We start from the raw sequence: 17,173 nt of genomic DNA, 5'->3' as shown, positions 1-17,173 counted from the left end.
GTGCAACATGGCAGGTGAAAGTACACAATGTTCCAATCAGCTCTTTCTTGCTGTATTTTTCTGGGTAAATCTAATATATAGCACTTCTACTAACTGTTATACAGGGAATCCACACTTGTTGTGTTGCAATAACAATACTTTGATTAGTTGTTTAGATACTGTATATGTGACGACGGACTGTGCTTTAAAATTAAGAAACGGATGTAATTATCATATAATTATAATGATTAATAATAATTACATATATAAAGTAATGTAAAAATAATAAATTATAAAAAAATGAATACAATACAATGATGTTATCTATCTCTCTCTATCTATCTATCTATATATATTTATATATATATATGTAAACAAAAAATATACCTAATATAAATAATTAATAATAATTATTATTATTTCTCCTTAGCTTTATCAGGAAACACACAAAAACAGAAAAATAATGGCTCAAGCATCGTATATTTAGTAGGGCCCAACTGATTAATCAACCGGCCAGTTTAATAAGCTGATTGAAAAAAAATGCTTTATTATTATTATTATTTTAAATTAAATGTTTTGCTCTTTTAAAATTTGCAAAAACCCACCGATTTTTTCCCTTAAACATTTACACAGTATGAAGATAAGCCAAAGATGATATCATTTAAACAACCACCCACCCTACCCCAAAAAAAGGCAAAAATAAATCTGCCTGTTGTAAAGTCAAATACTAAAGGACAAAGTATGTAAAACAGTCAAATGTTCTGTCCGTAATTCATATCAATTTGTGGTAAGTGTTGAGGCACAAACAAATTTGGTGTTTTTTCATTATACATGCTTTTTATTGAATCGGCATATTGATCGTTTATCAGCGTCGTTTATTCTGCCAAATATCAGAAAAAAAATTGTGCCCTCCTCATCCACTACACTTTTGTCACATATACACAATTACAAAGCAGACAATATTGCTTAAAACTGTGCATGACAAATATTTAAAAATCATACATATGTATACAATTTTGTCAAAATGGTTGCTTTGGGGGAAAAAAGTCATTATAAAAACAAAGCTAGTGACTTTTGCGCAGACTACTGTATTTTTCTTAACAGTTGGGCATATGCACCTCTGTAAGGGAATACATATGGGCCTTTAGAAGCTGCGTTTTCTCACTCATCTCCTCCATTTGCGTCGTCCATATGTCTCCGGCTCTCTTCATGCACTCATTCACTGTGAGGACGCCCAGTTTGAGCTCTGCATGTTGCTTGGAAATGTTCCCTGGTGCTTTTACAAGGGGAAACAGTGTGGTGTTTTCATTCGGACTGGCTTGCTGCTATTGTAGCTGACTGTGCCCCCATTGCACTCTCACTACTTCCATGTAAACACACGCACACACAAAACACACGCCTTGCCCTGAACCACACGCCTCCTTTTTAGTTTTTTCTTTCTTTTCTTTTTTTATGGACTGCTTGGTAACATGCTTTCATTTATACAGTACGTCATCTTGAATAAATGGCAACACTTGGTGGAAAAATATGCAGCTTTCACTCACACACACTCATAATTTGAATTTGTTGATTTGATTATGACAGTTAAGTAGTACCTGGTAGTAGAATCGCCTCATGGTTGAGTCCTGCAGTGCAGTGAGTACCAACCACTGGGCTGCGGTTTAATAGTATGCCAGATGAAGATGATAATTTATTTTTATTCTGATTAGAATTACAAGGTAGATACGGTATATTGTATATGATGTATGAATTTCCCCGAACGTAGAGTTTCCCCTACCATTGCGTATTGCATCTTTGTATATCCCCTTCCGTGCACACTACTCAATGTGACGGAAATGCCCAAATTGTAAGCCCTCGTCAACTCGGGCTGCTAGCTAAACATAATGTGAGGGCAAAAAATCACTTTGCACTCGATGTCTATATAGCATGTCACTAATCATCCAAGGCAGTGAAGAAGCTACGTTTATGACGAAAATGGAGGGAAGAGGTAGATTCGGGGAGGGAAAGCCTTGATAATTGCCAAGCTATCGAAATAGTCACAAAACGCCAACATTTGTGCGTGTGTGATACAGTTCACTTGTCACATACTATACGTCTGGCTGGAACCAACAGAGAGTAACTAACTAACTAACTGAACAGCAAAATATGAAGCAACTTAACAAGCAACGGCAGATAAAATAATGCAGAATAATGAAGACGGCCACTGAAGACCGGAAATGGCGAGGACGTCACCGCATACAGCTGAGAGGGGGGCTAAGTAGGGTTAAGTGTATACTAGTTATAAATATTTGACATATAAAAACCTTTAGTTGCCCACTTGGAGGACTTTGCATTGTTTCAGCAACAACAATGAATACAGGAAATAGAAAAATTAGGACATTTAATTAGTTTTATCACATAAATTTTGCTTTGTTAATCAATTATATAACTAACCTATTTAGGAATGATTCATGTATTAAAAAGGGGGAGTCACCTTAAACATTTCTTGACATTAATATGTTATATGTGACCAAACTACTCTAAACATGACATTCTGATTAATATTACATTTGTGGAATATGAGTTATGCAGCAAAGTCCAGCCGTTTTTCTCGGCTATCTTGCCACTTACTGTCGACTGAAGATGAGGCAACAACCAATCACAGCTCGCCTGATTTCTGAAGCTGAGCTGTGATTGGTAGTTACCTGAGACCTTTTTTTTTTTTTTCAACCCCAGAGACATCTAAATTCCAACAAATAAGGGAGACCTCAAGGGCCCAAAGGAGAAACTGAGGAAAGGTAGAAAGGACAGACGAAGCAGAGTGAGATCCACAGACACCAGCCTCCACCGATTCAATGACCTGAGGGAGAAACAGATTGTGTCTGAGTTTCGATAGATGCTGGTGTGGTGGATCTGGCATGCATGAAAATCTCCACCAAAGAGGGGAGCCGTCAACCCCCGCCGGGACAGAGCAAGCGCAACACCTCAGGGCCCCCCAGGCCGCGGCAGCGCCAAAGGACGACCCCCGGGCCCCGCAGGGGCCACCGACCGGAGAGCAAACCCAGGAGCAGGAGCGCCCCCCACCCCAACACGGCCCGCGCCCCCAACCCAACGCAGCAGGACGGGGCACTGCAGGCCCACCAGGCACCCCACCGTTACCTGAGACCTGAGGCGACAGCAAGTGAAAAAATGGCCGCCCTCTGAGGCAGATAAAAACTGCTGGATTTTGCTGCTTAAATCATATTCCACTAACGCAATATTAAGCAGAATACCGTATTTAGTCTAATGGGGCTGCATAGAACGTATTATTGTCAACAACAAAAAATGGGTTGACTTCCCCTTTAAATTATTATTATTATTTTTTTTAAATGCCCTTAATTTTATGTATCGTGATATATACCGTAGCTGTGAAGGGATGCCATGTATTTGATACCATGATATAAATTTTGGGTCCTAGTGCCGGTTACCCATTGGTGGAGTAGATTTGCCATAATTTATGAGAATACACTGTAAGAAAATTACCCTTACCCTCTTTCCTTAGCTCTGGACACTGCAGTATTATAATTTACTTTTTCCACTTTATTTGTCCCCTTACCTTGACCTGCAAGAAAGTCTCGTTCTTCTCCACTGTTGCATGTTTGCCGTTTATAGGTGGAAGAACAACCACTCCAAGCAAATCCGCTATGATGCAATGGAAAGGCAGAATAAAGTGTCGTTAAGGCCGGTGGTTTCTTCTGAAACCATGAGTACACTCCAAAACGTTTTGGTCACGTATTGCTGAGTTCATTTTTCATATCTGTCATAATCCACACTTTCTTGCCATTTCGGCCCTACCACGAGGCGCTCTTTTCTTCCCATATTTGGAGTCATGGGAAGGATTCTGCATAGTTTGGACATTTCCCTGGATACTGTCCTTTCACCAGTGGCTGCCGTTCGCTTTTGAATTGAACCAGATCAGTTTACGGGCGGAGAAAGATACAGTGTGTGCATGAGCTCACACATACGTGCGTGTTTATGTGTGTGCGTGTATTGGACAGGGAAATAAGACGTGTGCACTTTATGATGGCCGTCACTGGCGTGACAGCTCTGTTTTATTATTATCTGAGCCACAACCATGCTTTTGCAAACCATGTACCTGGCTTTGAAAAGCTCAAACTATTGTTGACTTCCATTGAAGCTTGGGATCTGCAGAGCTTTTTAATGTTTGTATGCCTGCCTGCAATTAGTATTTGATTACAATTTTAGTGAGATTCCTTGCTATTTTTTTCCCCCTCAATGAGTGCTTTGGGTCCTATTTTGGAGATTTCTTACTAGATTTAATCTATGCAGTGAATTTTGTTCTTCAGCCTGTGTAAACAGTCCAACTTATTCAGCAGGCTCCAAAGCACGTGTTTGTGTACGTCCAGGCAGACAGCAGAAAATGACGGCAGATCGTTATCTCTCTACGTTTAAGTCTGGAGCGCTCTGATTAAACACAACCACAAAACACTTTAGCCGTTGTAAGACCCTACGATCAAACCGCTGATTTTCAGCTCCGTGTCAAGTTAGTTTGCCATGGCAACACTGATTACTGGCTTATCAGGATTTTATATATTTTGCCTCTTACCTTTACTAGTGTATTTGTTTATTCTTTGTGGCATATTTTCATTCAACTGTATGACTGCTGTTGTGCAGCAGCAGTTACATGATATCATCTTTACCGACAGCAGCATTTGATCTCATGTGCTTGAGTGAAGTAACAGCTCCCTCAGATGCCAACAGATGTTTGTGGGCTCGCTTGCATCCAAGCTCATACAGTACCTGCCTTAAAATATTTGTTACAGCAAGCTCCAAAGGGACAGGCTCTGTTTATAGCGTGCATTTATAATTTATCAACTCAAATTGGAAGCCTTCATGTGGCTCTCAGGCGGAGTTTTCCGCTGGAATAACAGCCACTGAACACAAGCAGCCCATTGTAACCACAGCCAGCATCGGGACCCCCAAGGTGCGAATTAATGATTGACCCCTGATGTAATCAGGATAAATAGCTGCCCGTAAAAGAGAAGGAGATGGCGAGAGGAGCAGAGAGAGAAAGAACAACATCGGGAGCCAGGGAGAGGAAGGCACTATCTGGCCATGCTATTTTTTTAAAAGTCCTTTGGGAGGCGAAGCTAACATCTCTTCTTTAGCTGTCTGAGACTCCAAACTAACATAGAGATGTTTAAAAGCAGCTCAGACGTCACTGTTCTTCGCCTCCTACTCTTTCTCGTCTTTCTTTTAACTGCTGCTTTTTACAGTCTAGAGAAGGGACTCACAAACTGTCTATTAAAATGGTAATAGTGGTCTGGTATAATAATTACCCGTTTACTGTAAAATCCCAGGAAAAACACTCATTTTTTGGGGAGGAAAAAAAGGTCCCAAATTGAGGGTGGTGTATCATACAGGGGGCTTAAAAAAAGAGAGAGAACATTTTCAATTTTTTTATCCATTTACCAGCACCTAGTGGTTGTAATTTTTTTTTAAAATAGAATCATTGATTTATAGCACATTTCATAGACAGCATAACTCAATTAACTCAATATGCTTCACACATTTTGTAATTAAAAATACAACATTTAAAAATAGTTGCAATAGGGTTAAGTAGATATAAAAGTAAAGTAAAGAAATGAAAAATAGCTTACTAAAATTACTTATGAGCGTACAGTTCAAGAAGAAAACAAAACTCATAGCTATGGGAAAAGAGCCTATTTTTTTTAACCTAGATTTAAAAACATTTACGCCTTAATGGTGTTTTACAGAGAAAAAAAACTGCTTTTCCGGTAGCTGGCGTATTAAGCACGGGTGTGTGTTATTCCCAGGATTTTATGATACATGTTTTTTCCCTCCAAGTATTAACTTTGCACAATTTAAGATTAAATATGAACATTTCCTTTGTTGTTTTATGTTTTCCTATTTTATTTTATACCTCCACTAGATCTGCTTTTTTAATCATTAAACCCTGGCTATAAATATTGTTGATGGTTTTTGTTTTTTTGGCAGAAGCGTGTGCTAAAGCCCATATCCCAATAGGCAATGAAGGTTTTGAACATGTTCAAAATTTCCTTGCAACAAGAATTTGGCAAATGTCTGGCGAACTTTGCAACCTTGAACGAATCCTGACGATAAATCAACATCTGCTAGATCAGCGGGCCTGTGAAGCCCTTTGAGACTCTTTTATGAGGATTTATTATATTTGTGATTAAAGCAATACAAATAAACTTGACAACTAAATACTGTATTTCTTGTTTATTAAAAAGAAAATCACTTTGGCTACTGTAGTAATCTCAGACTTGAGCAACTGACATTAGGACGAACAGGTATTGTAAATAAAAATTGCAAAGATGGCGTAGATGTATGTTAAGAATTTGACCTAGTTGTGAATCGATTAAATGTCTAAAACTTGAAATTGTATAATGTGCAAAAAATACAAGTCTTTTTGTTTTCATTTGAAGTGCGTACAATCAATCAATCAAGTCCGAGCGTTTTTATGTGCACAAGGCAATGTGAGTCTCTTAAAAGCAAATGTAATATATTTTCCGAGACTCTCTCTGCACTAGTCAAAATTGCTCTCGTTGGTTCAAGTGTTAGTGAGAGTAAAGGAGTGAAAAAATGGATCGCAAAGGGAAAAAAGTGTTTAATAGCCTGAAAACATTTTTTTAATGTACAGAGGGATCTGTGCGCCTGATCTGAACTCCTATGAAACAGTGATCATTAAATAAAGAAGGAAAAAAAAGTATTTTTCTGTCAAAATTGCTGGATGACGCAAAATCGGTCATAAAAGGCAGAATTTTACTGCTGTAACTTTATGTGATATGTCTCCTGGAGCCTCGTGGAGCGGCTTCAGCTTTGCCAAGCACTGGACAGCCGCTGTCCTGTGCTTTGCTAGTTTTACGTTTCACATTAAAAACTTACATGTCAGTTAATTTAACAGCGTTCACAGGCCACATCTGTCGGCGGGCAGGAGGCCAAATATTTAGCAAAGAACAAAAAGGATGATCTGTGCTGTGAATGAGCGCCTATGATTCCACAAGTGTTTGATTAGCTCATTCAATACATCTCCAAGCACTTCCCGTACTACCAAATTACCATGACAGCACTGGTAACATAAGCTACGTACTGCACTTCTGACTGATGCATTTCAAACATCACATGCTATTAAACAAAATAAATAGACTTATAATAATAACCTGTTGGTGCTAACGACAACCTGGGAAGAGCTTACAAGCTTGGCGTGCTTCACTATATGGACGAAAGGGAGTTGATGAAAAACACCGCTGATGTCATTTTGGGCTGAGTTAGCCAAATGTTTGCCAGTACACGATTACATAGGACCTTTTTGAAAAACAAAATATATTAAAAAAAATACTGTCTTCATCCTATTTTTCATACTTCATATAAAAGTGCAAGATCGGATGGAGCTCAACTACCTTCACATAATCTAATCAATGTGTTTTGAATACATGAAAACCTGTCAAAGAATTTGAGTTTCTAAATATTGGTTTCAAATGCCTTTCAGCATGGGTTGGCTTAACCGGATGCTTTTTGCAGATCCCATCTATCCATTGATTTTCTATACCACTTACCCTCATTAGGGTCACAAGTGAGCTGGAGCCTATTGCAGCTGACCCTGGACTGGTTGTCAGCCAATCACAGGCTGTCAAAATATTATGGCACTATTTTGTATGGATATATGACTCATTTTGGTTTGCCTGCAAACTGAATTCTCACGGTATTTGTGAGTTGATAAATCTATTTTGTACCGAGCACGCAGATTTTCTCCGGAAAGTCAAAAAGAAGAACTTTTAATTTTGCCTTGACCCTTTGATAGTTCTCCACAAAGGTTAAAGGCACGTCTCACAGTGTTTTTGTATCTTTTGTGTGTCAGATGACAGTGAGCCAGCGGACAGCATGTACGACACAGAGGCCGACCTCCCAGGCTTGGCGGCTGGCGGCATTTGCACTGACAGTCCTGAAGACAACGCAGAGGACGGCGTGGTCAACATGTCTCCCCTGCCTTCACCGACTCCCTCCCATCCGAACAACCACCACCTGCTGCTGCACCCCCACATGTACACTAGCCACCATCACCTCCACAACAACAGCAGCAGCAGCAACGACCAGGACTTCACCACGCCCAAGGAAGGCTCGCCCTACGAGGCGCCCGTCTACATTCCCGACGACATTCCCATACCCGCCGATCTGGAGCTGCGGGAGTCTTCGGTGCCAGGTGCGGGCTTGGGCGTTTGGGCCAAGACTCGAATCGGAGCGGGCGAGAGGTTCGGTCTGCACAGCAAAGGCAGCTCCTTCGGATGGGAGGTACGAACCGGCCCGGCTTCTTTGTTCTTTGTTTCTATGCCCTTCTTCATCTTCATAGTAACTGTCTGTCACCTTTGACCTCCACACTGTGAAGGCACAAACAGCAATACAGTGAGTGGATATGATATTATCGAAGAGAGTAGTGACACAGCGGGAGGGGGGGCAAGTAATGCTGTGAGGAGGCTGAGTGATGAATGAGTCACTCTGCATTCACACGTTCACATTTCCAGCAATCACAGTTCATTCACAGGCATCTATCTCATCATCATAGCAGGAGCCAGCTCCATTTGCATCCCCATCTCATGATTGGACCTCATCTTTGACTACACACACACACACTAAACACACTCGTCTACATATCTAGCTGCACAGCAATGTCAGATGGAAAAATCGTGCTGATTAGTGGAGGTATCAGCTTTTCTGGGCGTCGGCCTGAGCGGGCATGCTCATTTGGTCACGCCACCCGATATGGAAATGGAAGAAGCATGACCGAATGCGAGGGCGGCATATTGCACTATTAATTTTCATTTTGACATGACATTAGGCGATATTGAAGTTGCTCAGTAAGCTCATTAAGAAAAGAACGTCAACTGATCTCGTGTCTGTTCCTTTTTCTCTCGTGTGGCCAATTGGACATGAAATATTCCGGCTCGCTTCTCATTTCACTGATTCCATGTCGGACTGCTCAGTGATTGTTAAAGTGTAGTTAAATCTTGGGGATGCTTAGTTGAGTACAGACCTCCACCAAGGTCCCACAATTATGTTGGATCAGCACTGTAATGTACAAATTCACATATTCATATGTATGAGCTTGAGTTGTATTGTTTAGATTCATGAATTAAATAAGAAAGGAAATATAGAAGAAAAAAAACACTGATTAAAAATTTACAGTTTGTGCACCTTTATTTGGAAGTGAATTAAATATGAATTTTCCATCCTGGCCTATGCCACACCCCTAAAATGGGCGCCGTACATATTCCTATACTCAAGAGAAGATCCCTTGAAAATAAAGCATGCACAGAACATAAATGAATGAAATGTATTAAATAGGAGTTCATGTAACTTCCAGTGTCTACACGTAATTTGAAATAAAAACTGCACACACCCTCCCCCAAAATCAAATATAAAATCCTTTGACGCTCACTGAACTGAGCTTCCTTACACGTCCTTCATTCCATTTGGAGCAGTTGTCGAATGTGTTGGTGATTAAAGCACACCGGTGCATACATGCTGAGCGGCAGTGCACGGTTTCCTTGTTTAACATTCATGTTATGCGTCGCCATTCAAGGTGCAAAGGGCACCTCTCCAAAAATGACACGCGCTAAGTATTTCCTTTCTTTTCTCCCGCTCTGCCCGACAACTGCATATTCATTGGCAGTTAGGTTCAGCCAACAGCTTCTTTTCCAACAGGCATCCACAAGCATTGAGTACAAAAAAATAACAAGAGCCACCCTGACTTCTAAATAGATATCATCCACATTATGTAGTTCTCTAAGTTTGACATAGTGTCATAAATTAATTGTGTTGTTATGAGTAATCAACTTTTTTTTTTTTGATGGGTTAGGATTTTTCACCCTGAGGTCCCTTCTGTTTCCATTCAAGCAAAAACATGTGGCATTTGCTCCCCGATCGCAGATGAGCGATTGATCCGTCTCGCCTCCTCCTCCTCAGCACTCCTCGTTGGCGGACCGACTGTGTCTCAGGCCGTATTATTGCTTCACATTTCCTGTCTACTTCGGGGCTGGAACCCTTCAGGGGCTATCCTCGCCCAGACCCTTATCACAGACAGTCATAACAGTTGGCCTGTTGATAATCACCGACAGACTCCCCGAGGAGAGCTGTGCGCCCCTTTTCACCGTCTACTCATCTAATGCCTCTGCTCTTAGACAAATAGACAGGCAGACCTGTGCCAGAAGTGCGGCAAAGTATGTTCAGTGATGCTGTGAATGTGACTGTGAATGATTGTTTGTTTCTATATGTCTGTATATAACTGGGAAACAGTCAAGACTCACCCCCAAAACTTAACAGCATGCATATGATACAATAATAAAAACACCAAACCAGTGTGGTTGCCCTCTACTGATGTCGTTAAGAACTGATATTAAATACATTTTAAGGATTGAAAAAATATATAAACAAATATTTACTGTTGTTCTTGCTCCAATTTTTCTAAATTAAAATAGATCCATCTAAAAGTACTCATAATGAATCTCAGGGATTTTAACCAATTGGAAATTTTAACATTGGAAATGTGAGCATGCACATACCCTATAATCTTCTGAATGTTGGATGGATGGATGTTGAGTGGCGAATGGCATGAAAGAAGAGGAAGGAAGCCTGCTATTGTCTGTCTCGGGGCATCGGGGGACTGGAAAAGGTGTTAATTCAGACTCATTTCAGCGAGACGGACAGCTCAATCTAAGAGCTGCTTTGCTGCAGGCCATGGCCATTCTCTTCTGTCCCACACTGCCTCTTTGGGCCTGCACAGAGTCATCCATTTAAAAACCATTATGCTTCCCCTTTAGCACAACATGATAGAACACCGGGGCCCCAAGTCTACAGTATATGAGTGTGCGTGTGTTTGTAGGGTGTGCCAACCCCTCAGGATAGAAAGGCCCGAGCGTCGAGCTAGCGGAGGGAGCCCAAGTCCTCAGAGAGGTCCGGTGTGTGGATCTGCTGTCAGAGCGGCTGCTGCTATTATCCGGCTGCTAGATTGGCCTGGCTCTCACTATTGATAGAGACATGTCATGATACAATAGCTGCAGCTATTATACTCTTCACAAAACTGACTCAGTGGTCTAACAACTCCTCCTCAGACATAAGGCAAATAACACTATATGAGGATGGGTTGGGCAAAATAACTTTTTCTAATTTTGAGAAAAAAGATAAAAGAAATTGCACATCGCCCTCACATGTACTGTATAAGATTTATTTTTTTTATTACACGGAGGTTTGCTTAAATTGCCCTTAAGCTTTTACTCACTGTGACCACCGGATTTGTCCATACAGCTCTCAATGGCAAAATTGCACAATCCCCGTTTCAGTTTTGTTTTTATTTTAAGGTCAGTGCACATATGCATCAGTTTTAATGCAATTTGTTACTTCCTACAGTTTATACAGCAAAATTCCATTCCATTTCCACTGAGAAATCTCCAGTGACATTCATGTGACAGTGAATTATTACACTCTGCTAACATTAGGTAGGCTACACACTCTAATCCAGTCTTTCTCCAAACTTTCTTTAGCCAAGACACACGTCATACATTGCCATCAAAAAAATAAATAAATGTCTCAAAATGTACAGTACTATATGCAGTTTGTATGAAGTATACCCCGACTTAATAATTATCTGATCTCATTAGTTTAGTTACTCAGTGTGAAATCTGAGCCCATTATATAATGTTATATAAATAGCAACAGGTGATACTCATAATTGTACGTTCTGCCATCTAGTGGAAAGACATTTAATTGGTCTGCATGTCGCTATATGTCATTGGCATGGATAGATGAACAAAAATACATTATTTGTAGTGGAAACAATATGTCACAGTCATTGGAAATGGCTGATCTAATCTAGTTTAATGAGAATAAATACATTAAATAGAAAAACTCACAGTCTATTTTTTTATTGACAGTGACAGAGCAGTATTAATATTGAAGCAAGGTTTGTAACATTTCGGGTAAATCATTTAATTACAGCATGGGGAAACAAATTTGAAGCAGGTTAGTAACTTTGCAAAGGTGCAAACATTTAATATTGCACTTATATTGGATCCCAATAAAATGTAGCTAACAAAGTATCTAGTGGAAATTACATTTGTATTTTGCCAGTGGGATGACTTTATAATACTTTAAGGCAAACGGCTTTCTGCCCGTCTTACATTCTTTTTCTGTTTACTATTCGTGGGGTGATTTTCCATATCAGTGCCATTCATCCAGTGATGTGTGGAAAGAGGGGGAAATATGCTAGCTCTTCTGTTTACCCTCTTGTTGACATAGTGATAGGCCAAGATGTCTGCTGGGTATTCTTATATAAAGCCAAATTCCTACGTGACATGTGTCGATCCAGCAATGGCATCATGCATCCGCCTCACCTAGTGTTTGCCTATAAATCTTTCTTTTTTTTCGTGGCAGCTGACTTTTCTCACCTCTTGCTCACCCCATGCTCTTTGTTTTCGTCTGTTTGAGACTGAGCCAAGCTAATGTGCATGTCTCTGAACGTTACGGCGAAGAAGTGCCGGCGCACCCTGACACTTATCTGTCTTGACCCACCTATCGCCTCGCTCACTGTTTGCTTGCCTTTTGTGTTTTGCCTGCAGAGGGTTCTTATGCCTAAGGTGTCTCCGCGGGGCATTCAAGGGCTACAAACTTGAAACATGCCTGATTTTTTTGCTCGCTAAGAATCATGCTCTTTATCTTAATTATTTGAAACATTAATAATAATAATAATAATAATAATAATAATTATTATTATTATTATTATTATTGTTTATAATGTATTCTTATTAGTATTATTATTATCATCATTAATAATAATAAAAATAATAAATTATTATAATAATAATAATAATACAAAATAAATAATAAAATAATAAAAAATACAAATAATAATAATAATAGTTATTATTATTATTATTATTATTATGAGTTGATGCTGCATTTCATCACTGTATTTCATTTGGTATTATTTGTATTAAAATTAATTGCCATGGTTTACATTTGAATATGATTTTCCATTTAAAAGTTAATAAGAGTAGCTAGTTTTAATTTATATTTATATATATATATGCATATATATATATACACAATATCAAATATCATTTTATAGGGTTAGGCTAAGCTTGCTCTGTTTACAATTAAAATAAGCTGTTACTAACGGGGAACTGCATCTAAAAAAAAATCCTGCGAAAAAAATCAATTCAAGTCCTAACATCATTCTAGTTAACTTTAACCCCCGACTGTGAGTGAAGTGCACCACATAAATGGAGTTATTATCATGTATTTTATTAATCAAATCAGAGGCATGCTCTTAAGAACAAGGCGTTAAGCTGAGAGCACTGCTCATTTAAAGTGATTTAACTGTTAAAAAAGGCCGTCTCGGGCTTGTCTTTGTACAGTCTCAGTGGATATTTGTATATTATAACGTGTATAGTATGTATGTACAATATTACAGTGTACACAGTATGTTATGTATGTGTAGCATACAGTATGTATTTTTTTTTTTAATAACAGTATTATTGACCAACAGTGTGCGGTTTTCCGTCATCATTATTTGCCTTTGACAGAAAGCCCAAGTTTACGCATGGCCCCAAAAACACCAGAGGGTGAATAAGCCCAAAAGTCCCCAGCTTGCGTGCTGTAATCTCTTCCACTCACGTTCATTTTATGTAGGTTTTAAACATGCCATTAGCCAATTTAATCCAATTTTCTCAGCTTTCGGAGCACTCCGGTGGAACAGATTCCATCTAATATTAAACATATGGTCACTGTTACATAGAGTATCACTGCAGCAGCATTAGGCTTTTTTTTCTTTTTTTTTAACTTAAGGAGCTGTTAAAGACAAGTCTCCTGTGGGCTAGCACGAACTGTTGTCAATTACTCCCAATGAACATGGTAGCTGATAATGAGGAAGCGGGGCAGCAAATTAATTGTCAGGTTTGATTAGAAGCTTGATGCCTTATCATTTGTTCATAACTCGTTAGCACATCTGTTAATTAGCTTGTAAATGAAAGTGGTGCAGGCTCCTGAGGAAACACACTCGGCAAAGTCATCCATCGTTGAGGAGAGTGGAACTTGACAAATGTTGTCGCTGGGATTTGGGCTGTCATTAGTTGGTCATTGATTTCAAACCGCAACCACTCCAGCAAAACATTTTCAATAGAACCTCTTGTTTGCTTGAGTAACACACACACGCACACGGTCCCGTCACACATTTTCCCCCACAATGCTATCCTTTATTGCGCAAGGTTTCTTTTTGCACATTGCTTTGAACATGCATTTAAAACTCGCACATGGGCACAAATTTATTCCCTAGTGGTGAAGTCCAGGTAACCGCTGTCCCGCGCCCCCACCCCCTCCTCTCTATCTATATATATGTAGCAAGATAAAGCCCCATCGTTCATCAGCGCCCTGATGAATAGGCCCATCAGTTGGAGTGCTTCAGGGCAGGAACAGACAATGACCGCAGTCTTCACATTTATCAAATGCTGTTTATGTTGTTGATTACATTTATTTGCTCAAGTTACCCTTTTCCTCCCTCACAACTGTGATAGTATATTATTTTATTTTTTAAAGAAGTCATTAAAGGTGACTCCGCTCTAAATACATCACTACTTCATTACGTACGCCTACACAATATCATGAACTCTCCAAGCTGTGTTAAAATCCTGCCCTTAACCCTCTCAGGCTCAAATTAAACTTTAGTAACAGGAAACATGTGATATTTAGGGGCAATTATCATAAGGGGTAGTACGTAGTCGTATACAATTTTTTTTTTTTTTGTGTGTGTGTGTGTGAAACCTTCACATACATTGCATTCTGGGATGTTGCAGATTTGTAACATTGGCCCGGTGTGGTAAAAACGCTGAAGACTGAATATGGTATGAACACTAACTATATTTGCATAGCAGGTTTCAAAACATTGTTACAAAATAGTTTACAGTGGCAGAATAACAACAAAAACAACTCGGTGAGTAAAAAAAATGGAAAACAATGAATTACAATAGTAGGAACAAAATTACAATAATAACAATAAAAAATGTCACTTCTTCGTGTGGTAGTCCAAGAAACAATTTTTGTCTTTGGTCAAGCACAAAAGTACTTTGCATTTGCGTGTAGCATCATCCGTGTTTATCAGCATGAATGGGAAAATGATCAAATCGGTCTAGACCAGGGGTGGGCACACTTGGTCCTCAAGGGCCGGAGTCCTGCAGGTTTTGGATGTTTCCCTTCTCCAACACAGCTGATATTTGATCAGCTCATCGGCAAGCTCTGCATAAGCCTGATAATGATTCTGTTGGTTGGAATCAGCTGTGTTAGAGCAGGGAAACATCCAAGACCTGCAGGACATTTTGAAAGTGAGAGAGCTCTCCATCTAGTGAGCTACTGGGAAACTGTTTGTTGCTAATGTACAACGAAGGTCTGCAGTGGTACTTTTGAGTAAAAAAGGCTATACATATATATATATGGATGTGGATTAATTTGGGGAATAGCAATTAGTTGTTTCAAAAATGCAACGCCTGCCTGGAGAGTAAAGCAAAGAATGATGAGTTTGATGTGAATGGTGGGATTGTTGATCGTTTTACTCTTTCTACCCAATTATCCGCTCTTGGGTGAGAGATCGCAAGACTGCATCTTAACATTTGGCACGAGGTGGTGATTTATTAATCAGGTCCCCATAGCTGTTGTGCTTAACATTTTTCTTAATCACATACATAACACACAGCTTAGTGTTTAGAATTGTTAAGCCTTTATTGGTTTAGCTTTTCATCAATATATTGTACAATTTCCCAAACTTACATAGCTGTATTACTTTTGTTGGCTGAGAAAATGTTCAGAGCATACATTGTCATTGAAGTAGAAACTATAGAGAGACCTTATAAACGTATGTCCCTAAACCAGCCATCTTTTACATATAACATTGCAATAAAAAATATGTATCTAAAGGCATTAATTGTTTGAAGCACACCACAACAGCTTCACCCTGTGACGTCTCCACATTTTAGGTCATGTCTTGGTACACAAAGGCCCGTTCTGTGCACTTGTGTCTATTAATCATCTTAGAAACTGAGCTGTGCTGTACATAATCCCAAATCTGTCAGATTTCCTCCACTAAATCGAGCTCTCACTGGAAATCTGCTATAATAGCTTGAGTCAGCATTCCGATTAACAGTTTTTAGTAATGGATGGTGTTGCTTTTTTTTGCGCTCTTACATTGAATTAAATTTTTCAAAATGTTGTTCTTGTACTGTACATTTGTTTATTAACTATAGTAAACTGCTTTTTAATTTGCTTACTTTGCTTTTAAATGTCTTCAACTGGTCTGTAAATTCTTTTAAATGTATTTTTCTATATGAAATGCACTATATAATCAAAGCTGTCTTACCTTGCCTATTCAATTGTATTTGTGCAACATTTGAGGATCAATAACGTTAGTCAAGTATGTTGTTGTTCCCATTTGGAGTTTACAATAAAACAACTCTTGGGATTTATGTGCAAGTTGGTTATATATTGAACTGAATGCTCAAAAAGGTGCAGAATTCTTTTCATGACTAAATAGCCATAACCTTAACAGTCATGTGTTATACATTATTATCATTTATTATCTAAAAATGCAGTTTGAGCAACAGATATCCAAGGCCAAGAACTTTGTCATCCAGACCCATAATGAATAGAATCCCCCTCTCCCCCTGCACCTCATATTCTTGAATTCATGCACTCCTTGAGCAATTGCAGAAAATACATATTTAAAAAATTCTTACATACTTTTAATAGAAAAATGTAATAAAATCCCCAAATTCACAACAACATTCCTTTTCCCTTACTTTCCGAAGAACATACCATATTGTATCTGCAAAGGCAAAGCAAGGCAAGTGTATTTATATAGTACATTTTATACACAAGGCAACTCAATCGGCAAAGGTTCTATTTTGTCTGCATGATTGAACATAGATTGTGCTTTGTGCCACTCGTGCTGGGGAAGGGTTGAATGGTGTTGGTGAAGCTGGCACACAGCAGGCCTCTCACTACCAATGCAAGACAACTAAATACTACTCTAAGACTTAAATCATGTGATCATGTGATAAGCAAAGCTTTGCCAAAAAGCAGAAGAAAAATACATCCAAAGATAATAGCCCCTCCTTTCAAATTTGTTGCACACATT

General features: G+C 39.1%; 1 protein-coding gene across 5 annotated transcripts in view; it reads left to right on the top strand.

Moving 5' to 3' along the window:
• The window catches only part of prdm16 (PR domain containing 16), a 191,041-nt gene that overhangs the window by 59,175 nt on the left and 114,693 nt on the right, over positions 1-17,173 (top strand). For all 5 annotated transcript variants that reach the window (XM_077544910.1, XM_077544890.1, XM_077544882.1 and 2 more), the window contains exon 2: positions 7,862-8,292. In XM_077544910.1, coding sequence (XP_077401036.1) covers positions 7,862-8,292 — 431 coding nt within the window. The remainder of the gene's footprint in view (positions 1-7,861; positions 8,293-17,173) is intronic.

This window comes from Vanacampus margaritifer, chromosome 1, assembly GCF_051991255.1.
Source record: "Vanacampus margaritifer isolate UIUO_Vmar chromosome 1, RoL_Vmar_1.0, whole genome shotgun sequence".
In the NCBI taxonomy this organism is placed as follows: Eukaryota; Metazoa; Chordata; class Actinopteri; order Syngnathiformes; family Syngnathidae; genus Vanacampus; species Vanacampus margaritifer.
Note: the sequence above shows the minus strand (reverse complement) of the source record. Positions and strands in the feature narration are given on the sequence as shown.